The sequence below is a fragment of the Lissotriton helveticus genome, chromosome 12, assembly GCF_964261635.1.
Source record: "Lissotriton helveticus chromosome 12, aLisHel1.1, whole genome shotgun sequence".
Taxonomy (NCBI): domain Eukaryota; kingdom Metazoa; phylum Chordata; class Amphibia; order Caudata; family Salamandridae; genus Lissotriton; species Lissotriton helveticus.
In genome coordinates, this window is record NC_136073.1 from 463,069,317 (window position 1) to 463,096,105 (window position 26,789).

A 26,789-nucleotide genomic window follows, 5' to 3' on the forward strand; every position below is an offset into this window, starting at 1 on the left:
TAGGTCTATATATGAAGCACATCGTGCTTTGTCTGCCTCTTGCGTCAGTGGTGTTACATCTTGTCCTCCTTTAAAGGAGTTGTAGATCTTTGTAAGGTGTGGGAAGAGCTAGTAAAATCCCGATGGCACCCCATCAGGGCAAAGTGGCTTTTCCTCGCTCATCTTATTCAAAGCCAGAACTACTTCTGCCTTGGTGGGGGTCTTCTCTGGCTTCTCCTTATCCTAGGAATCAGAGAATCTTCCACAAAAGTTAAGATTCATTTTGGGTTTTCCTGGCTGCTTGTGCAAACTTCCTGGAAAAATGTTCTAACCGCATTTTCCTTTTTATGTTCAATGATCACCTATCCTCCGTGCCAGGTTCTTAAAAGGTCCAATATGTGTTTTTGCCCTCTGCTTTGTTAATTGCCAACACAACAAAGTGCCTATTTTGTTTCCCTTTTTATAGATTTTTAGTTTTAATTTTTTTAAGGACATTTCTGCCCTATTTGTTCTAAGAACGACAAGACGTTCTCTCAGGACAGCTAACTGTCTGCAAGTAGCTCTATTAGAGTGGGCTTTATCGACCTTTATAGTTACTTAATCTCATCTGTGATTCAAGTCTGTACATTGTACCTTTTGTGTGTTGAGTCATACCGTTTTAGGTATCGTGATGCTGCCCCCTTACCCTTGCCTCTACGTCTACTTCATCCCAGCAGTTAGCTAGGGAGCTATCCCCCTCATTTTTAGTGTCAGTTTTCCTTTATGCACTTTTGCACCTCCCAGCCATCCTGAGCAACTTGTGTAAACATCCGCTGTATAACTCCAGAGGTTAGTGTGCCCCTCTCCCATCCCCTTATTCTCTGACCCCACAGCTCCTTGTCTGCTTCGAAAACCCCATAGGTAGGTGTATTACTGTAAGTACTGGCAAAAGTCTCCCTGTCTTTCAGAGGGTACGATTCATCCTCGGGACCAGCATCCATACCCTCAGTTTAAGTGTTTCACGTGCTATTGTCTTTTTGGCATCCTTTTCATGGCAAGCTACCTCAATAAGGGAGACTGCCATTCTGTCAGAGGCCACATCTCATACCTCCAAAGGTCTTAATTGTTTGGTGAGCTACATTAATGCAGGAGACAAAGGTGGATAATAAACAAGCTACAGCATACTGGGAGCAGTGATGCATAGTAATATTTTGTCATACAAGCAAAGAATAAACACTTATTCTGATTTTCAAGGTTTAGTTTGATTTAAACTGATCAACTTCAGTTATCATCACACTGACATCTTGCAAAATGCTACTCTAGAATGCCTCAAGTTGCAAAAAAATATTTTCTGAGTTTTGTAATTCATTTTCTTTAAAGGTTGGAAAGCCGAATATGGTGGATTCACTTCTTACATTGCAAAAGATGAAGATGAGGAGGTGAGAGAAATGATTTCAAGTATTAAGACCAAATCCCTAACCTAGTCAGTCATTGTGTTAAGGGTAGAAATGGGTGTCATTAGATTTTTTTCATGTACACTTTTCATTGTAATTACCAATACTACATCTATTATATGCTTTGTAAAAACCAGGGGAAACTGGCACTGGTGAGGTCTATTGATAAAGATACACCCTATATGAAAATCAACGTACTACAAAGTTCATCCTCAGCGGTTCGTCACAAGATTTCACTCCAGAATCAAAGCAAAAAGCAGAGGCTAGCAGTGTGCAGTTGTTTTCACTAGTGCAATCAGACTTTTTAGTTTTATGTATTTCAGGCAACAACTCTGAAGAATATCATATTCTAACAGTAATCTCACTTAAGCACAACACTAGCCAAAGTCTAGAAACTCTTAGGGCATTTTATCACAAACAAGAGTCCACAATGCATATTAATAAATGAAAGCTGCACAAGACTGCTTCCCAAGTCCTTTCTATTGGCAGGGCACCGCTACAAATTTCTAATGCAAACTGACCACTCAGCCACACTATTTGTTTAAAATAAAGTAATTCAATCTAAGACTCGTCCTTAAAGGCAAATGCCCTTTCAATTTGTATTGCTCAGAAGGAAATCCCTTTGTAAGCACCTCTCAGAAATGAACAACAAAATAGTTCATTTTCAGCAGATACCATGTAGGAAGAAAGGAGTGGGAGATACACCAAGAAGTTGAATGATATTTCAGCTGACCGGTGGAAAGCATTGGAAGTGGATGAACTCTCCTCACTGAATATTGTAAAGCATGTGCCCTGATGCTCAGGGAAGGATTCTGTTGGTGTTGACCTTTCGATAATCTGATGCGCCATATTTCTTTACTCTTACCACTTAATTTCTGTTGGTCAATCCGACTGCTCAGAAGTTTAGAATTTCCCCTCCAGGATAGAGGGCATGTGAGGAAATGGGGTGCATTACATGCTGTGGTTGTGTGACCTCACCGTGTAATATACTTACCCACATCTTTAGGCCCTCTAGCTCAACTCTGGGGAGCTGTGGCTCTCAGCAGCAAGGCTTACACAAAGGAACAATTGTAAAACATGTAAACAGCACAAAAATAATTGCAGAAAAAAATCATTGAGACACAAAAATAGACTGTATTTGTATATATTTTAGACACCACAACGAAAAAGATCCACTGGAGGATTCGGGAGATAATGAATTTGAAAGGTACAGTAAATCATAGCTCTTTACTCTCCCGCAAACAAGTATTGGCAAATTCAATTAATTTGATACTTGAAAACTATTTGAGCAAAAACGTCTAGTTGTATTGCAGTCAATTAGAGTTACTGTTGGTGACCAGCTCCAGCAGGGAGCCAGACAGGGGGCACCAGCAAGACCGACCGAAGCAGTTACCTTGAAGGAAGGAGCAGTCTTTAGTAAGTTCCAGACACTTTTACCTCTTGGCTATACATTCCTTTGGACGTGGTCCTGATGCAAGGAATACAGAATGTTGAAGATGCACAAGGATGCTGTGGATGTGATGCGGTTAACAGGGGTCTCTCTGAAGCTTCTTCTCAATCCACAAACTCAGTGAAACAGTCCTGGCCACATGGGTCAACATCTCTCGAAGTCCTCTCAGTCAAGGTAGAAGTCCAGAAAATCACTGGGCTACTAGTCCCCGGTATAGCGGTTACAACCAGATCCTTTACTGGGCAATAAATTGTCTTCTGGGTGGCCTAGCTGAACTCCGACGTCTCTTCTAGGTCCAGCAGACTTTGGTCCAACTTTGAGCATCAGGGTCTAGTCTCTGGTGCTGCATGGCAACAAGGAACTGCGGCTTAGAGATTAGGGCTACCTACTCACCCCAACGGGCTTCTTCAGCTGTGTGGCACTGTACTGCGAACTGGAGGTCAGGCGACTGACCGTTGGAGTTTCTTGCAATGACTGGGTTCAGGAAACAACTTCTTCATGAGCAAGACACATCAGGCACAGTCCTCTCTTTTGCTAGCCACCAGGTGCGGTCTCTCTTTGCAATTCCTTGGTGCAGGAGGGCAACTCTTCTTCTGTCCTTCTTCCAGTCCAGTTTGAAATCTGAGTTCGGGGTGCCAGGGGCTCCTTTTATGCTATAATAAACATGCCCTCTGGGTCAGATGCAGTTAATAGCCAATAGGCTACCACGTTCCCTCCCTCCGGATGACCACGTCCTGTGAAGTGTGGCATCTGTCAATTCCAGAATGCACCATTGTGCCCACTTCCAACATGGCAGAACTCCTCTCTTGGCTTTCAGAGCTCCCTAGCCCAACCCAGAGGTGTGGCTATATGCCCCTGGAAAACTGGTTTGACAACTGGTTTCCCCTTACATGTCCCGAATGCCAGCCTGACTGCCGAAACAATAGAAGAATCCCTCTCCGAAGTGTTCCCATTTGCCCTTCAAAGGCGGCTTCAGCTTTGAAGCTTGCCTTTTAAGCCACCATCTGTGTGGCTTACTGCAGGAGGGAGGTAGGACATTGCTCCTGTGCAGAACTCAATTGTAGTCCTTCCTGGGAGTCATTAGCATATCTTCCCAGCACAGCAGAAATCTGTCTCAGAGACAAGGCCCCATGTGCAACCATTAAGGGCACAAGGATCTACAGGCAACAAAGTGGCAACATAGTAAAAGTTACACACTACAACAAGTTACATTAATTTTGACTTGGAAACCAAGTCAGAGTTGATACCTTTTGAGTATTAACTTTGGTTTCACCGTTCATGTGTTAGCACGGCTGAGGGGCCAGCTTACAACCCTGTATGCGCCAATCTGGTAACCAAGTTGTTTACCAGTAAGAACAGTTTTGCAATATTACTGACAGAACATATTAAATGCATGTTTCGCCCTTGAAATATGCTGCGCCCTGCCTGCCAACGGGGGTACTCTAACAAATTGCAGAGGGGCCTTGGCTTGGCCAGTGCTTTTAATATAGAGTTGGGTTAGCAGCTCTTCTAGTCTGCAGTGGCGAACTGAGGAACTCGTTCTACCTGTGGCACCTCCAGGGTGGCACAACTAGTCTTCCAATCCCTGGGGTGTCCCTTTAACTTACATGCCCAGGGTGCCCTCAATACCATATACTAGGGACTTAAAGGTAAGTTAGCTTTTGCCAATTGGGTAGAAGCCTGAGTAATATACATGTTATAAGGTCAGGGTGCTGGCAAAGAGGTCTGGTTGTCATGATTTGGTGCACTCTCAAAGTTGAAAACCAGCATCAGCCAAAAAACTTGGGGGTGACCATACAAAAAGAGACATTTCCTTACGGGGCGCAATACTTCACTACAAACGGCATCCTTGTAATAAGTTGCTGTCAAGACCATTGATGAGCTGTGAGGTAATCTGGAAAGCTGGGGGTTTGTGTCTAAGCTTACAGCGTCTGGACCTGAAGCTCATCAGCATAGGCCCCAAGGGAAAGGAGGGAACAGAATAAGAGAAGAGGAGAATTTCATAGTTCATCAATAAAAGGTACAACGTGATGTCAGTTCTCTGTTAAAGGTGGGCTTTTGCCATGTCTAGTCTGGTAAATGCTGCAGCTTAAGGTAGATGAGTGGATTTCAGCATCATGCACAAAATATCAAGGAAGTAAGAATATTATAAAGGATAAGGAGTCGCTTATCAGCATGCACTTGAAGACGAACTGTGGCGAACCCCATGAGGTACCTGGAGCCATCTTTGAATCTGCGTGCGGCTGATGTACAACTGCAGAGTAGAACATAAGCCCAGCACACAAAAAATCCAACAAGCAGATAGGTAGGAGCAGGAAAGGGCTGGAAAGATGGTAAACTCAAGGGAATGAGAAAGAAACCGAATAACAAAATAACACAAGGTGAGAAAATGCAATACCGGCGAACAAACTAGAGCGAATAATGGGGATCCACAGCAACCCAAATGCAACGTTTGCAGCCACCATGGTCCCACATCTCACACTCTTTATTTTATGTTATAAAGTTTTATACAGCACTCATATACCCGAAGTAGTCTTGGTGCTGCAGTGCATGAGGGCGATCAGTGAAACAGACTGGATACAATGTGACATCTGGGTTAAAAGAGAGACGTTTTCAATGCTTTCCTGAAATGTAAAAGGGTCTGCGACAGCCTGGTGTTACCTTGAACTACTCTGTGACCTAAGTGTCTTAAAGGACCATCTGACCCGTAACTGATACGTGCTAATCTTTCCCTATGCGCCATTAGCCTGGATGCCAAAGTTACTACTTTTTTAAACATAGTAGTCTTCTCACTGTTCCCTTGATGGTGTTTATCTGAAAGAAACAGGTTAGTATTAGATTCCTTACCTTAGAATATCCCCAGGCGTCAGACTGGATCCGGAAACTTTTGCGTAGCAGTACCCTTGCGCGTCGGTAGGTGCCGTCTGCGACTCCGCGTCCGTCGTTGGCGCAGGGATGACGTCGCCGGAGTACTTAGATGCCGCTCTCGCGCGCTGACGTCAGTTCTTCTTTTTTCCACGCCAGCAAGCGCCGATCTGGAAAAAGTTGTACCCTAATCAATTTTTTACTAACTTTTTCAATCCTTTTTGATCATCCTTCGAAGTCTCTCGACTCGACGGTGCCGGTAGGGATGCCCGGGTTCAAACCCTGCGTCGATTGCAGCCGACTGATGTCGGTTACCGACCCCCATCGCCGGTGCCTTCACTGTTTGGGCCCCGACCACGTTGGCAAGTCCTGCTCCGACTACCGGGCCCTGACGTCCAAAGCTAGACGGGAGCGGTCCCGCAAGCGACTCGAGCTCCGGCAGTCAGCCCCGCGCCGCTCGAGGACCCGGTCCGGAAGGAGGTCGAGGGACCGGTCAAGGGGCCGGAGTCACCACAGTCCCGGGAGTCGTCATCAGTCTTCGGGCTCGAAGAACTCTGGTAAGAGGCACAAGAAGTCAAAGAGGCGACATCGCTCTTCTGACTCCCCCGACGCTTGCGCGACGCGGCCGGGGGTTCGGGTGACACTGCCCCCGCGGCTCTGCTGGAGCCGCAGGCATCGCCGCCTGCTCCATACCCGCCGGTCCCTGGGCCGCACGCGACTTCGGAGGAGATCGAGTCCTTCCTCGTGGCCATGAGGTCGCTCGCTCCTCTGTCGGGTTCCGCGGCGCCTTCGGGCCAAGCGGCCCCGACTGGGTCCCCCAGCGGGCCGGGTGCGTCGGCCCCGACGCCGTCAGCGACTTCAGTCCCGACGCCGCAGGGCCCCGCCGGTTCCGGATCCGGGTCGCTGCCGGTCGACATCACGACCTCGCTGGCGCCGTCCCAGGACGCCCCCGTCCCCTGTCCTACCCTCGATTCGGGTAAGGCGCTGCTGCGGCGCCGCTCTCGACACCGATGGGAGACTTTTACTTCTACGACCCGGCCCCATCCTTTGAACCGGAGTACCAGGCGATGGGTGACGAGGGGGATTGGGAGGGGTCCGAGGACCCTCTGACACGTGAGTGTCCGTCTTTTCAGGACTGGACAGGTGAGCTTGGGGAGGCCAGTGGTCTGGACACTTCGCCCGACACTGGTTTTGTCTCCCCTCCCACCGTGGCTACGGAGGAGGGGGCTGCCTATAGTGTGGTGCTGACGCGGGCTGCCAAGGCCTTGGGCCTTGAGCTCCCCATCGCGGCTGTGAAGACTTACCTCCTCACCAAGGTCCTTAAACCGCAGACAAGCTCGACCAAGCCTCTGCTGCCTTTTAATGAGGCCTTGTCAGACGTTCTTCTGGGCACTTGGTCCACGCCCGCTACAGGTCTGCCTGTAGATAGGAACGTGGTCAGGCGCCACCGCCCGGCTCCGGGCGACCCTTGCTTCCTGTCCTCCCACCCCACCCCCGAGAGCCTGGTCATCCAGGCCTCTAACTCCCAAACCGCATTCCTGTCTGCTCCCCCCGATCGGGAATCCAAGAGGTATGAGCAATACGGGAAGAAGGTATTCTCCTCCCTGAGTTTGGGGTTGCAGTCAGTCAACACCGCATGCCTCTTGGGCCATTACACCCACTCTCTGTGGGACACTGTCGCGGACGTGCTGCCACAATGTCCGGAGGAGGCCCGTACTAAACTCGCCCAAGCCCTTGCGGAGGGTCGAGATGCGGCACGGTATTCCATCCGGTGTGGGCTGGATACTACGGACTCACTGGGCAGAGCGATGGCAACGATGGTGGCGATTCGTCGCCACGCCTGGTTGAGGTCCGCCAACTTTTCGGCTGATGTCCAAAACACCCTTATGGACATGCCGTTTGATGGCCGTCGCCTCTTTGGCGACAAGGCAGACCATGCGCTTGAGCGCTTTAAGGACTCCAGGGCTATGGCCAAGTCCTTGGGCCTCTCGGCCACACGCCAGCAAACGGCTGCCTTTCGCCCCTTTCGTGGCCAAGGAAGGGGTGCCCCCACACGTCCTGCCAGCCACGGGCCGCAGACTACCATCCAGTGAGGTGGCGGACGTGGAAACCGCCGTGGCAGCAGTAGGGGACAACGGCGAGGCCAGTCCACACCTGCCCCTGCAGCATCCGCCTCAAAACCCTCCTAGTCCGAGCTTTCAGGCCCATGTGACGCCAGTGGGGGGCAGGGTTCGCCATCACCACCACCACTGGCGCACTGTCACATCGGACAGGTGGGTGCTGCAAATCGTCCGAAGGGGCTTCTCCCTCCCCTTCGAGGCGTCCCTTCCAGCCATGCCACCGCAGTACCACTGCGTGTTGGGGGATCACTTGAAACTTCTACAAGAGGAAGTTACGGCCCTCTTGGCCAAGGGGGCCATCGAGCACGTTCCTGGGCCAGAAGTAGGGTGTGGTTGTTAGTCCCACTACTTTCTGGTACCCAAGAAGGACAAAGGGGGCCTACGCCCTATCTTAGACCTGCGGAATGTCAACGGCTTCCTCCGGAAGGAGAAGTTGAAGATGCTGACACTGGCTCAGGTCTTGGCTGCCCTGGACCCGGGAGACTGGATGGTAGAGTTGGACTTGCAGGACGCTTATTTTCACATCCCCGTCCTGCCGGCCCACCGGCGTTACTTGCGGTTCACGGTAGGCCACGAGCACTTTCAGTTTACCGTGCTCCCCTTTGGCCTTACCAGCGCCCCACGGGTGTTCACGAAAGTGGTGGCGGTGGTCGCAGCTCATCTGCACAGGTTAGGGGTTTCAGTCTTCCCCTACCTCGACAAGTGGTTGTTGAAGGCGGGCTCGCCCCAGACAGTCGTCAGCCGCCTCCAGACTACGGCCGACCTCCTGCACCTGCTGCGGTTTTCCATCAATGTGCCGAAGTCGCACCTGTGCCCCTCTCAGAAGCTCCTCTTCATCGGAGAGGTTCTAGACTCGGCGCAGTTTCGGGTTTATCCTCCCGAACAGCGGGTTCGGGATATTCAGGCTCTGATTCCGATCTTTCAGCCGTTATCCTGAGTCTCGGTCAGGTTGACGCTGCGACTTCTGGGGCTGATGGCCTCCTGCATCCTTCTGGTGCATCACGCCCGGTGGCGGATGTGGGCTCTGCAGTGGGACCTGAAGTTTCAGTGGGCCCAGCATCAGGGCAACTTGTCCGACCATGTCTTGATCTCGGAGGGCACTGCAAGACAGTTGCAGTGGTGGCTCACGGAACGCGATTGGGTCAGCGGCAGATCCCTCTCCCTACCCCAACCGGAGCACGTGGTTGTGACGGAGGCGTCCCTCCAGGGCTGGGGAGGCCACATGGGAGAGGCGGAGATCAGAGGCCTCTGGTCTCCGGCGGAGTCCCAGCTCCATATCAACCTTCTGGAGCTGCGGGCAATCCGACTTGCACTGAACGCATTCCTCCCCTCTGTCCGGGGGAGTGTAGTGCAGGTGTTCACGGACAACACCACCGCCATGTGGAACTGCAACAAACAGGGTGGGGTGGGGTCGTGGACCCTATGCCAAGAGCCTCTGCGCCTCTGGCAGTGGCCGGAACATCAGGGCGTGACCCTGGTGGTTCAACACCTGGCAGGTTCCCTGAATGCCAGGGCGGACGAACTCAGCCGTTGGTGCATGATGGATCACGAATGGCGTCTGAACTCGGAATTGGCGCAAGGCCTCTTTCAGCAGTGGGGGGAGCCTTGGTTAGATCTATTCGCCACAGAAGAGAACGCTCAATGTCATCAGTTCTGCGCGTTGGAATTTCCAAGGCGGCACTCGCTCGGAGACGCTTTTCATCACGAATGGAGCTGCGGTCTGTTGTACGCCTTTCCGCTTATACCATTTCTGCCCAGAGTGCTGAAGAAGATCAGGCGCGACCAGGCCCAAGTTATCCTTGTGGCTCCGGACTGGGCATGAAGATATTGGTATCCAGAGCTACTCAGCATGTCTGTCGATCCCCCGATTCGTCTGCCTCTTCAGGAGGACCTTCTGTCGCAGAAGCAGGGGACGGTCCTCCACCCGTACCTGTCCAGTCTCCACCTCCATGCTTGGAGATTGAGCGGCGACAGTGGAGGCCATTTGACTTGCCTCCTGAAGTTTGTAATGGGATTCTGGCAGCCAGGCGTCCCTCCACAAAGTCGGTATATGCCTGCAGGTGGAACAGATTTGTGGCATGGTGCACAGCAAAGGCTGTGGATCCACTCTCTGCCCCCCCCTTTCTGAGGTTCTCCTCTTCCTTCTTTCTCTTGCCCAGCAGGGCTCTGCTCTGGGCACTATCAAGGGCTACCTTTCTGCCCTTTCCGCCTTCTTGAGGCTACCTGATCAGCCTTCTTTGTTCAAGTCCCCGATTGTTAATAGATTCTTGAAGGGCATCACTCATATGTTCCCCCCTGTTCCTTTCGTGATGCTCCAGTGGGACTTGAACCTAGTTCTGACTAACCTGATGTGCGCTCCTTTTGAGCCGCTTCATAACTGTCCTCTCCGTCTTCATACGCTCAAGACTGCTTTCCTGGTTGCCATCACCTCTGCCAGGAGAGTGAGTGAGCTCCAGGCTCTTTCCTCTAAACCTCCTTTCCTTTCTGTCCATCCGGACAAGGTTGTGTTGCGGACAAGACCCTCTTTCCTGCCCAAGGTAGTCACAGCCTTCCACATCGGGCAGTCCATCACCTTGCCCACCTACTTTCCGCCTCCGCATCCCTCTAAAGAGGAAGAGCGGCCCCACCGACTGGACCCAAAACATGCGCTCTCATACTATCTGGATCGCACACGCCAGTTCCGGGTGGATGACCACCTCTTTGTTGGTTACGTGGGCGCTAAGAAGGGGCGGGCGGTGCACAAACGGACCATCTCTCAGTGGGTCGTGTTGTGCATCAAGGCATGTTACTCTTTGGCTAAGAAGGAGCCTCCGGTTGGGCTGAGGGCTACGGCGGCTACTAATGCCCTTGGCCGGGGAGTCCCCTTGCAGGACATCTGTCAGGCAGCTACGTGGACCTCGCTGCACACGTTCGCAAGACACTACTGCCTGGATAGCCAAGTCCGAAGAGATGGCTTTTTCAGCCGTTCCGTTCTCCAGGACTTTCTGGTGTGATCATTGGTTCGCAGACCCACCACCGGGGTTGGTATTGCTGGGGTATCTATTCTAAGGTAAGGAATCTAATACTAACCTGTTTCTTTCAGATGCACAAGTTACTTACCTTCGGTAACGATATATCTGTAAGAAACAGTAGTTAGTATTAGATTCCTTACCGCCCCACCCATCCTCCCCGTTCTGCGAACCGATATCTAGGGTTAAGGTCATCCCCTTTCAGGGCCCTAGTTTCATGGCATCAGTGTTGGTTTTTATCATGGCTCTGCCTTTCTGGCGCCGAAAAGCTTTGTATAAGAACTGACGTCAGCGAGCGAGGGCAGCGTCTAAGTACTCGGGCGACGTCATCCTGGCGCCAACGACGACGGACGCGGAGCCGCAGACGGCGCCTACCGACGTGCAAGGGTATTGCTACGCAAAAGTTTCCGGATCCAGTCTGACGCCTGGGGATATTCTAATATAAGGAATCTAATACTAACTACTGTTTCTTACAGCTATATCGTTACCGAAGGTAAGTAACTTGTACGTCTGTCCACTTAGTTTTGAGCCTTTTTTTTATCCCCCTTAGCCACGTATCCATGGATACCCACCACTTGCTATGTGAAGACTTGTTTAATTGTGAGTATGAATACTATCAAGGACTGAGTCTTCCATGCCAAAATGCACTGGGTGGACCGGCACAGGCAAGTATTGTGCTCTATCTGCCCACTGTATAAATTTTTCTTAGATCCTGAGCTTGGCTGTTCCTTGACAGACAAGGTTTAGGGTGGCTACAGAAGTGACTTCTCCACTGAGGGTGATCCCAATGGGCACACTAGGAATCTCCCCATGTTGCTGGTGTGGACAAACACTGGCAGTGTTCCAAGGTACTTGTAGCACTTTCTTCCAGTGTCTGTTCAGAAGCTTAATCACAGTGTTGGTTGACTTTTCATGTCAGATACTGTCAACAAACAAGTCTACTTTACTAACTAGTTACTTTGCTTTAAAGCTAGAGCGATCGGGGGGATGCAGACAATTGCGAAGTGCGAGTACACTACTACTGAAACCACAATCCTTCCATAAAAAGAGAACGGGTTGCAGGGCATTCTCAGGGATTGCACCGAAGATTTGGAACTCCCTACCTGATACGTGGAATCTCTTTCTTTACCTCCTTCAAAAAAGAAGTAAAAATGCTTCTAATGAACAAATTCACATCCTAAGACTTTAACTCTATGTTGACATCTAGTCACCTATGTGATCCACATACTACTGCCTACCTCTTTATTATTAAAAGCGATTATCGAATGTATGTTTGCTACTTCAATCACTTAATGTTTGATAACTGTTTAATTTGAAGCGTACTGAGTACTGATTCCCTCATGGACCATTCTTTGTTTTGTTTTTTTTTGGTTTTTTTTAAAACCTTTATTCAAAAAAACAGGGAGATACAGGCGCAGGCCCACAACCCTCATGGCCGGCCGCAAATACATTCAATAAAAACAGGAGAAATTTCAGGTCAATCAGCAAACAGGATATGTTAAAGTACACCAGGCGCGGTTGTGAGGCTCGCAACACAGGATACGAGGTTTTCATTTTTAAATTTTGGAGAAGAGTAGGGGCTGCAACAGCAAGGACACAACACCTTACAGGAGAGATATACAGAAAAGACGAGGGGGACGCACCCCAATGGCAGTCAGAGATAGGCGATGGCTATGGCAACAATATAATCTAGGCAGCCGCGGCGGTAACATTAAACTACAGACAATATTACAGTAAACAACGTTCCTAAATATCACCCCAGAGAGCCCACCCCCAAGAACAAAGAAACAGGGGCTAGTGGAGATGCCGAAAGAAGAGGTAAGATGCAAGACCAAGAGACAGCCAACCCTACTAAAGAGGAAAGAACCCTCCCAAAGCCGGAAAAGAGCGATAGGGGCCATAGAACAAAACAAACTAAAATAACAAACCCCCCCCCGCACCCGCCACCCTGCACCCCTGTAATGGCTACGGCCTAACCCACTAACAGCGTGCCTGTCGCCCCGGAACTGCCCCACAGAAGAGAAAAAGTACAAGAAGTGGAGGAGGAGAGAAACAAATACACCCCCGGACACCCAGCACCCCCCGCCGACAGTGAAAAGATGGAGGGGGAAGACAACCAACAGGTGTGTTCTCAGCCGCCCAACCCCGGACCCCGAACCGATAAATACCAACGTTCAACCCAGTCAATGTCCAGCCAGTCCTACATAATCTCAGCAGTGCGAGCAACCGCAACCAAGAAAACATCCTCAACCCTGCCCCCTGCGATCCAGTGCGTCGACTAAGACTAGCCGTCCAGGCGCCATCTTAGATGAAAAAGGCGAACAGGAGGGCCACGACAGAATTGGATGCTGTCCAATAAAGTCTGTCCGATCCAACACTGTGAGTTCAATAACGGTACAAAAAGAAGCAACGCACAGCAGCAATCCTCCAAGGCCGGCTGGCCGGAGCAATAACATCGGTTCTGAAAAAGGACGGGGAGTCACGTCATCAGACCACAAAGGAGTTGCCGGACATGGCGTCCGGAGACGATTTCCCAGCCATCGCACGAATCCACGAACACCAGACCTCTTCACGACCATCGCGGTCAGCACCGCGGCGGTATCAAGATCTCGTTCCTCCAATACCTCCGTACATACCCGGATAGGCAGTCCACTGCGTTCGGAGACAGGGTGTGGCGCAGTACCCCGCACTCGAGAACAATCACGGCCCGTCGAGGGCACATCAGAAGCAATAGCATCCAGCCGGCCCCCCAGATCCTGGGCACTAATATGCAGGGCAGCTCGCAAAGCACCTAGAGCGCCCAGAATATCGCTGATCACCAGCGGTGCCCCAGGAAGAAAGGATGCAGCAATTCTCTTCATCCGGGGCTCACAGGCATGTAATAGCCCTCGATGCTGACCGCCATCATCCCTTGCGACCAGCTGTTCACCCCGCCGATACTCTGCATAGCACAACCGGGCCAGAGGCGCAGGAACAGCAGACTTCATTCCGTCACCCCACACAGCGCTGACGCAATGTCGGCAATCACCCGGACCCCCAGTAGCGGCCCAGGGTCTGCAGTCACAAGTGCCGAGTGAGCGACACACAAAATGGCTCCCACCACAGCGCAGGGAGAGATGAAAGAACTGTCCGGGTCTTCTACGGGCTGGGGAGGCGATACAATGTATCCCTCGCAACTGCAACACTGTCCAAACGTGCAGAATCGCGGAGCAGAGTAGATCCCTGCAGTGGGGAACGCAGTGAGGCTACCTCTCACCGGCCGTCCGACTCCTCCCCGTCTCCGATAGCCGCTGTTATTGTGGTCGGGCTGGCCGTCTCTCACGCACAAAGACCCGGTCTCGCCGCCATGAAAAGCCGGGGAAGAAGCGAGGACGTTCCTCCACCTTCGCCGCTAGAAACATGCCGGGGAGCACACCATTGGGATCGGAGTCACTTCCCCGTTCAGAAAACTCCGCTCGTAGACAGGATAATTTGCAGGATAGATCGCAATGCTGGAGGAAAGCGGGAGGGTCGGCGGACCCGAGGGTTTAAGCGGCCATCATTCGGACCATTCTTTGTTGACTACTAGTCACCTATGCTATCCATGTACTATTATCTACCTCCTTTGTACTGAATGACGAATACCGAATGTAGGTATACTACCTCAACCATCTAAGGTTAAATAATTGTATATTGTAAGGAGCTCCGATTCCCTCGTGGGTCAGGTTTGCGCTATATAAAACTTTATAAATAAATAAAATAAATAAATACCTACTCACACTAACTCACCAATGTACTGTAGCAAGAACAATACTGAATAACATAAAATTCTTAATAATGAAGAAGTAAAGGCACATCTGTTTTCACCAACATTTGAATTTGGCTGTGACCACTTCCTTATGTTTTAGGACCTATTCCAAGCAGTGGTTCTCACCCCTAACCTGTATTGTGTTTGACACATTCCGAAATGCAGACAGGCGGCTTAGTTCTGGGCCCAGCTCTTACCGTGGCACAATCCAGCTTTCTTGATAGAGGAATGGCTTAAATAGAGGGGTGCGACACATCGGAATGATTGATAGTAAGGGCCATAAGGTGCATGTGTGGGTTGCACATGCAGCTTTGACCTCACTAGACTTGTTAGTGAATTAAGGTAACTGAGGAAAAGGAAATACTGATAACTGATAGACATCTAGCCGCAGATTTCTTACCTTTGAACTTCCAGGTATCAGGCTGGATCTGGAAGATTTTGCTTCGCAGTACGCCTGCGTGCCAATAGGTGGCATTGGTTGAGTCCACGTGACATCGTAGGCGTCTGGCTCATCGTCATGACGTTCGTGCCGTCTACATAGGCACCACCTTAGTGCACTGACGTTGGTTCTTTTCTTTCCGCGCCTGCCAGCGCAGATCCGAAGAAAGCTACCCCCTGTCACTTTTTGACAGACTGTTTGTCGGCCCTTTCAGTGTGTAGGATGATACCTTGGGGTTCAACCCGTGTGGTGCCAGTCACCTTTCCATGTAGGTCGCGGCCCCCCACCTGGTGTGTCTGTGGTGCCTGGAGTGTGACCACGACATAAAGTCGTGCTCTAACTGCCGGGCCATGGCGCCGAAAGCTTTGAGGGAGTCGTCCCTAAAGCCGCTTGCGGCCTGGTGCCATGAAGATCGCCCTGTCTATCTCGATTGAGAGGAAGGTCCAACACTGCATGGGGGTCAAAATCTTCTTCCTTCCACTCGAAGCTGTCAAGTTCAGGTAAGAAGCAGAAGAAGTTGAAGGGTGCTTCGACTCTGCCCAGTCCGTTCCACAAAGTTAACAGAGTCTTCTTGATGTTTAAAGCCCGCTCTGCCAAGCAGGCACCTAGGTCGGCTCCGCGTTTTCCTCCTTTTCCTGGACCGGGAGCAACCCCACCCAATTAAAGGAATTTTATGATGTCATGTGCACCATATTTGGGTCGCCCCCCCATGCACCTTCAGGCCCCACGGGCATCAGTAGAAGGAGATCCTTTGGGTTCCGTTCCTCTACGGGTTCCTCTCGGATCCAGTCCAGCGCCAGTCACACCACTCAGACCTTCCCCTGCACTGCCTCCAAAGTCGAGACCCTCGGCGTCGCCTCCCGCATCATCCTTCTGGATGACACTGAGCCGGTTAGGCATCCACCGACACAAAGACTGTCGCCAACGGAGCAGTTTTGCTTCTTGTCATGCTCTGTGCCTTATTCTGAATTGCTAGGGTTGGATAATGATTGGGAGGGGCAGCAGGATCCCTTAGAAATCCCACCTCCCACCAAGGAAATGGACTGGTTTGAAGACCTGGGTGATGCCAGTGGCTTGGGCACCTCCCCAGAACTTGGCTTGCGGTCTCCTCCTAACCTGGCTATGGAGGAGGGGGATTTTTTTTACAATGGTGGTGCGTAGGGCTGCGGACATCTTAGACCTGCAGCTTCCTATGGTGGCAGTCAAGACTTACGTCTTCATTGAGGTCATGCAACCTGGTGTCTCCACTTCGGAATGCTTGCTGCCTTTCAACAAGGTCTTGACTGATGTTCTACTGGGCACCTGGTCCAAGCCTGGCACAAGGGCTCCTGTGAACAGAACTATTGCCTGCCACCACCGCCATGCACCGGGCGACCCAGCTTTCCTCTCCACCCACCCCACCCCACCGAACTTGGTGCGCCAAGCCTCTACTTCCCGGGGCGCGTTCCCTTCCGCACCTTCGAACAGGGAATCCAAAAGGCGGAACAGCTTTGATAAGAAGATCTTTTCTTCCACCATGCTAGCATTGCAGTAGGTAAACACTGCATGCCTTTTGGGTCGTTATTCCCACTCGCTATGGGATACAGTTGCGCAGGTTCTGCCAAGAGTCTCGGATGAGGACCGGGCTCTGCTTTTCCAAGCTGTTGCTGACAGGAGGGATGCAGCAAACTTTGCCATTCGATGTGGCATAGTCACAACAGACCTGCTGATCAGAGCGATTTCCTCGACTGTGGCAAGCCAACCTTATGGACATGCCCTTTGCCTGGTCTCTGAAGGGATGAGAACCATCGGACACAGTGCTCAAGCGCGTCAAGGACTCATGGGCTACGGCCAAGTCTTTGGGCCTCACTCTGTCATCCCGGCCTGTGTCTGCCTTTCGCCTCTTTCCTGGCTACAGAAGTGGCTTTCAACCACGCCAACCCTACCGCAGCCTGAGGACCCCACAAGTTCAGCAACCTCTGCAGGCCGTGGATGCAGTTCACCCCGACCTCACAGTTCGGGAAGCCAGAAGTCTGGTCAAGCAACAAACCCCTCCTCCACTGCAAAACCTTCCTAGTCCGATCCTCCCGGATCAAGGGCGTCCAGTGGGTGGCTGAATATATGCCATCACCTTCTCCACTGGCGGGACATCACCTCGTACAGGAGGGTGTAACAAATACTCCTTCGAGACTACCCCTTCCTCCATGCCTCCAACTTATGATCGGCTGAAGGAGGATCACCTTATCCAACTCCTAGAGGAAATCAAGACTCTTGGCCAAGGAAGCTAAAGAGGGTTCCTGGGCCAGAAATAGGCCGTGGTTGCTACTCCCGCTATTTTCTGGTTCCAAAGAAGGACTGAGGCCTTCGTCCTGTCTTTGACCTCAACTACTTCCTCAACAAGCATTTGCAATGCAATAGGTCTCGCATTCCTGAAAGTTTGAGCTATTGCAAACAATAATGCAACGTCAATAGCTCAAACTTTCAGTAATCTGGCAGAAAAGAGGGTACATTAGGAGCTGACTGTGCCAAAAAGTAGGACTTACTGGGAAGATGGTATCCGAGGAGGAACTACCACTTACCTCTAACCCCCTTGGTGTCGTAAATATCCCGGCTGGTGGCCACACGTATGCGTTGGATCTGCAGCTGAGTCCATGACGGTCACGGCATTCTTCGGTGAGCTTCTTCTCCGACCTTCTGTCAAGTCCGACAGTGAGGGCATGCTTGTAAGTCGAAAGGAAAGGTATGCGGCGGACGCTGGGAGACCCTGACACGGCTTCTGCTGGCGGCGGCAGCAGGTTCCGGGTACGCCTACGGCCCATGGTGATTGCCTGGAAACAGCAACGCGCTCACAGCTGGAAAATTGCTAGACACTTCTTAAAACTGTCGTACAGATACGGTGTGTGGGCTCTGATTCTAAAATAGATTGAAACCAGCAAATGGTTTGGTTATAGGGTGGGTGTGAGACCTCAAAGGTGTTAAGACACTGCAGCGTTGGGGAGGTACAGTCTGGGGCCACCAGCCATTGGGAGCACAATGTGTACTAGAACAGCAAGGGTCCTGCTAGCAGGGTTGAGGTGACATGGCAAAGCAGACTAAGGCTATTTACACAACTAGCGCTTTGTAACAAACACGCCGTTTCTAAGCATTATAAATAACATTTTACTATGACACAATGTATAGTATTTCGATTTATCTACCAAGGAGGAAAAGAAAGCTACGAATGAGATGGGCATATAGCGACTATAATTGCCATCCCACCGGCGCGTGATGAGCGAAACAATGTATACTTACTCTATGCAAATTGACTTAATGTCAGTGTTTTATAACCACCGCCATTTATGCACCTGGAGCCCGGGCACTGGATACTTTGGGAAGGTTATGTGCTAAGCGTGCTGCTAGTAAGGTTACATTGCTTTTAACGACAGGAATGGACAGTGACAGCGAAGTACAGGTGCAAAGCATGGGGTTGAAATGCACGGGCAGAGCCGAGTCCGAATACACATAATATTATACATAATATTATACACTGGAACCGTCAAATTGGAAGGGGTTTGAGGTACCCTGGCAGAGCTGCTCCAGAGTCAGGTGGTACTCACGGAGCAGAGGTGGGATTAGGAGCGGGGTACATTGGTAGAGGTGAGTGTGGCTCAAGACTAAGGTGGCAGGAGGGAATTTGGATCAAGGCTGAACTGCAGTGGCCGACCACGCATGGATGTGGACTGAACTGCAGGGTTGAGTTGCACTGATGGAGCGGACTGAACCATGATGGGGGTCCCGTGAAAGAGCCAAGTGTGAATCATGGCTGAGGTGTGTGAGGTTGGGTAGGTTCCAACATGTATGAGACGGGAGGGGTGTTGGCAAGCTTCCCCTGCCACGGTTATGGTGGTTGTTGCTGCAGCCATATGCAGGGAGGGACAGAAAATAAGAGGTCAAGGCTCGGCGGCCAGCACCCCCTCGTGGTCCTTGATCTCCTCCACGAGTGACGTTCTTATGGGGACCCAGGACACACTGCGTCATCAGTCCTGTCGGCGTCTCATCACATTGACCCCGAAGCAACATGGTGCAATGAGAAAGAGCAGAGTCTGAATTAGCGCAATGCCGGAGCTTGGTCAGGGGCCAGGTGAAGGGCTGGGGTGCGCCCACAGATGACTCTATCAGGACTGAGGTGGAAGGGCAGAGCTGAGTGCCTCAGGTTTGAGGTCCAATGGTAGAGCTGAGTTGGGATCAGGCTCGTGGCACACTCGCACTGTGCTTCTCACGTACTGCTGAGAGACTTTTCAAGCACTAACAAGACTGTATTTCGTTCACAAATTTGACTATGATGGGAAATGCAAAATATATTCTCCCTCGATTCAGATCCCTAAAGCCTGTTAAAATAAACCTAGCAACAGCCGAAGGAAACGAGTGGTGCGCGCGAGCAGCCCACCTCTTTTTCCTTCGTTCATTTAGTTGCTTCCTTGTGAAATGGATCCAAAAAAGAAGCCCGCGAGCCAAGTGGCTTCAATTTTTGCGCCCGTGTCTGGGCACGATAATTGAAGCCACATGACGGCCGGTGCGCGTAATAGACACCAATAGGCTGTGGGCGGAGCAATGCGCCCGCCTTTGGCCAATTGTGTGCAGTCTTTAGTAAAAAGACGCACGCAAAGGCCAATAGGGTGGCCCAAAAGGAAAAAACACGCAAAAGCGTGTGCGATTCCTAGGTTCATTTTCAAAACCCCTCAAGAGGTCTCTCGCTGCGCACTGCAACGCAGGCACGAGACCTACAAAGGAGAAGTTTCAGATGCTCCCTCTAGCTTATGTCCTGTCCGCCATGGACCCGGGAGGTTGGATGGTAGAGTTGGACTTGCAGGACACCTATTTCCATGTCCTGCCTCCCCATCACTGCTACCTGCGGTTTATGGTGGGCCACAAGCACTTTTAGTTTACCATGCTCCCCTTTGGCCTCACCAGTGCCCCTCGGGTGTTCACCAAGATGATGGTGGGGGTCACAGGCCATCTGCAGAGATTAGGGGTTTCAGTCTTCCCCCATCTCGACGACTCATTGTTGAAGGTGGGATTGTCCCAAGCATGTCTCTCCACCTCCAGACTATGGCGGACCTCCTGTATTCGCTGGGGTTTAATATCAACATACCGAAGTCACACCTGACTCCCTCCCAGCTGCTCCCTTTCATCAGAGCATTTCCAGACACAGTGCAGTTTTGTGCTTATCTTTTCGAGCGGCAAGTCCAGGATATTCAGGCTATGATACTGATGTTTCAGCCTCTATCCTGGATTTTGGTGAGAATGACCGAGACTGTTGGTCCTCGTGGCCTCCTGCATCCTGACCATGCCAGATGACACATGCAGGCTCTGCAGGGTAACCTGAAGTTCCAATGAGGGCCTTTTTGGCCATTTTGTCCTGAATAACTTTTTGGTTTGAAGCTTTTCTGCAGTCCCTCCAGGATGGTAGTGCTTGAGCATCTGTTCAAAGGTAAGGAATCTGTGGCTAGATGTCTGTATCAGATGTGCAAGTCACTTACCTTCGGTAACATCTTATCTGGTAGAGACATGATCTAGCTGCAGATTCCTTACCGACCCACCCATCCTCCCATTACTGTGGATGAGTTTTAGTATCAGGGCTGTTTCCGTTCAGGACTCTAGTTGTTTTTTGACACACCGTGGTCATTCACTTCATGGCTCCGCGCTTCTGGCGTAGAAAATCGTGAAAAGTACTGACATCAGCGCATGAAGGTGGCACCTATATAGACAACGCAGATGTCATTACTACCATGAACACAACGCCTACGGTGTCATGCAGAGTCGTCGGACACCACCTATCGGTGCACCGGGGGTACTGCTATCAAAAATCTTCCAGATCCAGCCTGACGTCTGGAAGTTCAAAGGTACAGAATATAAGGGTAGATCATATGTCTACCAGGTAAGGCGTTACTGAAGGTAAGTAATTTGTCCATCACAAGACGTATTTTTATTTGCTGTTCCTTTTAAAGCATCAAATTTTCTGTGCTCGATTTAATTTTGGCTCATCAATACCACCACCCTTGTGACATTGATATGGTATTTATTATTCTGATAGAATGTCACTACGGTTTGTAGTACTACCAATGTTAGTAGAACTTCAGAGTGGGCAATACAGTACGTTATACTGAGATTGTACAAAAGTACTTGTTGCAGGCTGTACAATATATTTTCAATTACCTATTGTGGGATGCACTGAATCTGTTTACACAGTAAAATATGTGACCTTAAAAGTGGTTTTTGCGTTTCTTATTTTGAGCCTAATGAATGTTGAAGGTAGCAGTGGAAAGTGGGGTCTGCCCCTATTGCAGAGGAAATGCCAAAACAAGTCAGTTGGAAAGCTAAACTACCAAAATGTTTAAGTCTGATATACCAAAAAGCCATTTCTAACCCCTTATGGAAATAACCTAAAGGTAGACAACAATACCCTTAACCACATATTGAGAACAAGAAATTCCTTACCAGTGACCATTGTCCACAAATTAAGTCTTGAATAGAGCAAGCTCCAGAGTTAGTACTCTGTCGAAGAATGCACAGTATCGTAAAATGGTACAGTGAATGACCATACCTCTTCTAACACAAGCCCATACATTATGTTGTGCAGCACTTTCACATCTCAGTTTCTGGCTTTCCATGTGAAATGTTCTGAAAATGTTCCTATTACCAACACTGTTTTGTAAAGTAACAAAAGTGGACAATGATATCAGACAAAGGCCTGGTTCAGGTTCTTAAATGTAGAAGACGTTCTAAGAGCGAACAAGGAAACTACAATTAGGACCGAAGGCTGTAGAATTTTTAAATTAAAAAGTTGGAGATAAGGAGAGGGGGTACAGACCAAGAATGGGTGGAATTTTAAAACCCTCAATTGCCACGCAATTAAAGGTGCAAAAAGTGCACAGCCTTGCTGGATCATGCTCTGAGGTCATGAAATCTGTTGATATCGATTGTGGCTCATGCTTAGCTTTAGTGTGGTGTTACTGTTGCGTTTGCATAGGTAGTGGGACCTGTCGGAGTGGTCACAAAGAGAAAGTTGACTGTTGGAATATTTTTTATTACATTAATCATAGACTCAAAGAAACTCTCATATTTTAATGGGGGCCAAAGTGGCAGTTTTGAACACCCTCACCTAAGGAATTTGGTCTCAGGAGTACTACCACATTAAGGGTCACCAGTTATTTTAATGTCTCACTGCGATTGTGCAAACTTTCAGTGTATGGCCTGACACACGTCTGAAGCTATGTAGTATATTAAGGTTAACTTTGTACAGTTTTTGGTTTTATTAGTAACACAAATTGCAAAGGTTTGTTAATCTAATGCACAGATTTATCTTCTATTTCAGCTGCTCACAGTTTATCCAGAAAATAACTCCCTGGCACTCGTTTACAGAGACAAAGAGACCATGAAATTTGTGAAACACATTAACCACCTTAGTCTGGATCGAATGGGGAAACATCAACACAGAAATGGATTCTGGGACTTCTCTTTTGTGTATTATGAGTGACCCCCGTGTGCTTCAAGGAGTACCCGCACATTATTGTTGATAAAATCTTAAAGAAATCACATTTTAATAGTGTTCTTACTTTTGATTGTCAACGCTTCCTTTCGGTAAAATGGCTTTTTATTACAAAGCCTTACATTACTGGATTACGTGTAGAATTGAGCCCATGGCAGGAATACTAGCTGCTGAAATTAAAAAGTTGATTTAACGAATTCACCAGTGAACTCTTTTGAAGGATCTACAGCCAGATACTCGATGCAGTCATTTTTGTTTACATTGCTACTCACTGTCTACATGCAAAAGAGAGTGACATTCACAGTGCTGGCTAAATCTCCTTGGTATCCAACTGTGATCAGGGGATTTCTTCGATGGAGACCGATTTATTCCACTGAAAATACCAATGCTGAGCTGTGGGTAAAATGGGTGGGAAGACTGACAGATGGCATTTACTTTCAGAAGAATTGATCTCTGTATATCAAGTGGAAGGCTAAATGGACTAAACAGTTTTACACATTTAAATTAATCCAGATCTCTTTTTCAGAAAACAAACAACGCTAACATCAGTCATGAGAAGAATAAACAAGACCCACGCCATTGGCACCATTTTCTGAATCCAGAACTACTTTGCCCTATTAACTATGCCATAAATGTGATACAGCCCTGGATAATTCATTATTGCAATTGTTGTTTTTCAAAGGTTGGGAAAAATCAGGACTGCACTAATCTTGAAATATTTGGCTTACAAAGTGGAGGCTGAATGATGCCCTCAAATAAGAATTTTCATACGTAGCGGAATACTTCATCTTGTATGAATTCTGATCTCTTGCCTACTTTGTAGACATCAGAATTCATCAACATTGTATTATACAATCTTCTGGTTTTCAGTTGGTCTCGTTTTTTGATTGGTTAACCACTCCAAGATCCTTGACCATTTTCTTTAATCCATTTTGCCCTCTTGCAAGCTCTCTCTAGATCAGCATTCTCAAGAATTACATACATCTCTTTGTAGGGTTAGTGGTGAAGACCTTGCCCAGTCTTCATGGCCTCTCTTCCTTTAGGAAACATATAATCCTAGTTCTTTATTATTGAATTCCTCATTGAAGTTATAAGTATGGAATGTTCTCGCCCATGAAAAGGATCTTGGCACAGTCTTCTATATATGTAATATTCTTAATTTAACAAGCCATGCAGGCCATATTGGCTTTAATTATTATTTTATTTTTTTAATATCCAGTGCATAAGGTAAGCGTTGTTCGTGCACTGTTTAACTTTTCAATTATTTTTTTTAAAGAAAGTAAAGATGAGGTAAATCAGGCAAGCTAAGCAGCACATCACTAAATGTAAATTTGGCAATGCACCCTAAAGATATCCAGCTGCCTCCACATGACATTGTGCCTTTTACTGATCGTGCTTAAGGTCCTTTTGGTTGGAAATATAGGGTTCTGATGATCTACTATCCTGAAGCTACTGCTGGTGGTTGTTCTTGTCTGTAATGAAAAGTCCCATATGAAAAATAAGTATTATGAGTAAGCAGGTTTTGCTTTTCCATTATATGATCTTTCCTTGATTTTTATAATTGAATTGATAGCAAGCAGTGGAAAAGCTAGAGAATTGGTAAATAACTACCTAGTGGGAAAGCTGATTTTCATTAAAGTTGCTGTAAAGATGCATTATAAATAGATTGAAAAGAGGGTTGGGGCAGCAGAGATGTGTACCTTAATAGAGGCAATTTCAATAGGATAAAAAAGATGGATGTTAAACACTCTATTTGCAATATTTGTTTTGTTTCTCCAAGCAGGCATCAAGCTGGATCATTCAAATCTACCTGTATTCGTGAGGTAGGACCAGCTGCACCAGGATGTGTGTCCTGAAAAATGCCTTTGACTCAGTGGGCTACAGGACATGCTGCTGTGGTAGAATAACACTATGATTTGTAGTACTTTCCATGTTAGTAGAGCTTAAGAGTGGGCAAAACAGAATGTGTTTTACTTGTAGTTCAGATTGGCACAAAAGGTGATACAGGCTCATTGGAAACTATACAGTTTATTTTCTATAATTCATTGTGGAATGCACTGTATCTGTTTACAAGCTAAAGTTTGAGAATTTAGCCACTCTGTTATTGAGGTTGGTATAGTCTGTATATCAGATTTACATAGGGAATGATGCAGTGTTTTTTTCTGAAACTCATTTCTGTAGGAAGCTGGCTCTCTATAGTCAATCAAAACGAGGTATACTATGTAGAGAGTCCAGGCAACTCTTACTGGGTTACAGAGGAAAAAATGACAACACTAAATGCTCTCTTTTGTGGTAGTGTGGGCGAGCAATATAGGCTTATCAGAGGGTAGTGCTAAGCATTTGTTGTACTCACAGATGCAATAAATGAGACACACTCTTGAATAAATTCGTGAGCAATTTAGAAAAATAGAACATATTTGTATGTAAATTTCGATACCAAGAACTCTGTTATCAAGTAGATACTTTTTAAAATATCGATTTTTAAAGGTAAGTAAAATGTTCACTTAAATTCGTCGCTACGCAATAATGCTGTCCTATAGAAAAAAAGGTATATGTTGCATGTAGTTATTTATGGCCGGTTTCTTGGAGTCTTCTTCTGGACTTAAGGTTGTAAGGGGCAAAAGCCCAAATACCACCAGTGTAGTGTAGTTCCTATATTCCCAATAGGCTCTGCGCATTGGAATAATATATCCTATAGATGTGACGTAGGACTTAGGTCGACTAGGTCTCTATCGAGTATATTAAACTTAATTGTGAGTGCCAGCTAGCTCAGAGGTCACTAGAAACTTTTTCGAATAAACAAGAAGGGATTCGTTTCTGACAACCGCATAAACATGACAACTTTGTGTCCCCAAGATAAAACGTATCGTCAGAGTCGTGGAAACAATAGATAGATATTTCACTCAATCATGCATGCTTCGTTTCACCAGAGGTGCAGAGAAATAGAGAGACTGGCGTTTTCAATAAAAGTATTTATTGAACAGTCTTCTTTCTCATGCAGAAGAAATTAACTGCTACAATCACAATACTGGCTGTAAAGTATAATGCGTACAGCATGAAGAGTATTATAAAATAATACTGTAAAAACATGGTATGGTTTCTAAGCCATAAAATACATACATAAATAAATAAAGACTAAAAGTATTCAACTGGTGCTTCTAAAATACGCCTACCCTGATGTACCTAACCTAAGTCTAGTACGAGGGAAGAAGTAAGTGTGGTGTAGCATAAGTTTAGTATTCTTTTGCCAAGAATCTATCCAAGATTTCTCTTAGGGTCTAATCAGCTCCGTACCTTGGTTTAGAATGAAGGAGGTCTGGTATCTCTCTGTCTCAGGACTCGAATTCCCAACACCCCGCAAGGGGAGCTTGGAAACACTGGGGCTGGATTTCTCGGCAGGAGAAAAGACAGCGTCTCTCTCAGTGCGTCTCCTGGAGGGTCGGCTTCCTTCGGCACTTGCTGTAGCGAGCTGCGTCGGGCAAGTAGATAGTCAAACTGCTCCAAACCACTGTGTGTTTTCTATGGCAAATGTGGGCATATTTATACCTTGAAGGTGCCGAGTTTGACGTAAAGTTGGACCTAATAACGTCATCAAAGAGTCTCAGTTCTTTGAAAACTCCATGGGTTCTTGGACAAATCAATATTCAAGCAAGTGGAAGTCCTTTCGGAACTAGTGGAAGTAGCCATGCCGTATTTGGACTGGATCGGCTATGTCTAAATATGATTATGATTTCTATGCCTATATAAGGACAAGGTGAGTTATACCTATATAAGGGCATGAATCGGGAAAATTACACTAGGGTCCTAAACTGCTATACAACACCAGCAGTTACCGTTACCTGCCATGGAGCGTCTGGGTGCAGAGGTGCTAGTCAGGTTGGTAACTGTGCACACTATGCCGGTGGAAGGAAGTGGGGCCACCTAAAAACAGGCTGCAGGGGGAGACTTGGGTACAAGTCCGGGAGCTCTCAATGAGGAGCTCAGGTCACAAGGGTCGTGGGAGCAAGGGGACAAAGCTGGTTTTCATGTACCTGGGCTGACACGCTCAAGTGCACAGTACTTACATGTGTAGAAATAGACATAAAATACTACTTTTTCTTATAAAAGCTAGCATCTAGTTGGACATTGATTTATTGTTCTCACTGTTTGCATTTTGAATTATGGGTCGTATTCACTGACCTGTATCTACACCCCACCCTTC

The 26,789-nt window shown here is 48.3% G+C and overlaps 1 protein-coding gene across 1 annotated transcript in view; it reads left to right on the top strand.

Annotated features, from left to right (window-relative positions):
• The window catches only part of OGFOD1 (2-oxoglutarate and iron dependent oxygenase domain containing 1), a 214,463-nt gene extending 191,006 nt beyond the window's left edge, over positions 1 to 23,457 (top strand). The window contains exons 12-13 of the mRNA XM_078671565.1: positions 1,339 to 1,397; positions 22,415 to 23,457. Of these exons, the coding sequence (XP_078527691.1) occupies positions 1,339 to 1,397; positions 22,415 to 22,576 (221 nt within the window). The 3' untranslated portion in view covers positions 22,577 to 23,457. The remainder of the gene's footprint in view (positions 1 to 1,338; positions 1,398 to 22,414) is intronic.
• The last annotated feature ends 3,332 nt before the right edge of the window (positions 23,458 to 26,789 follow it).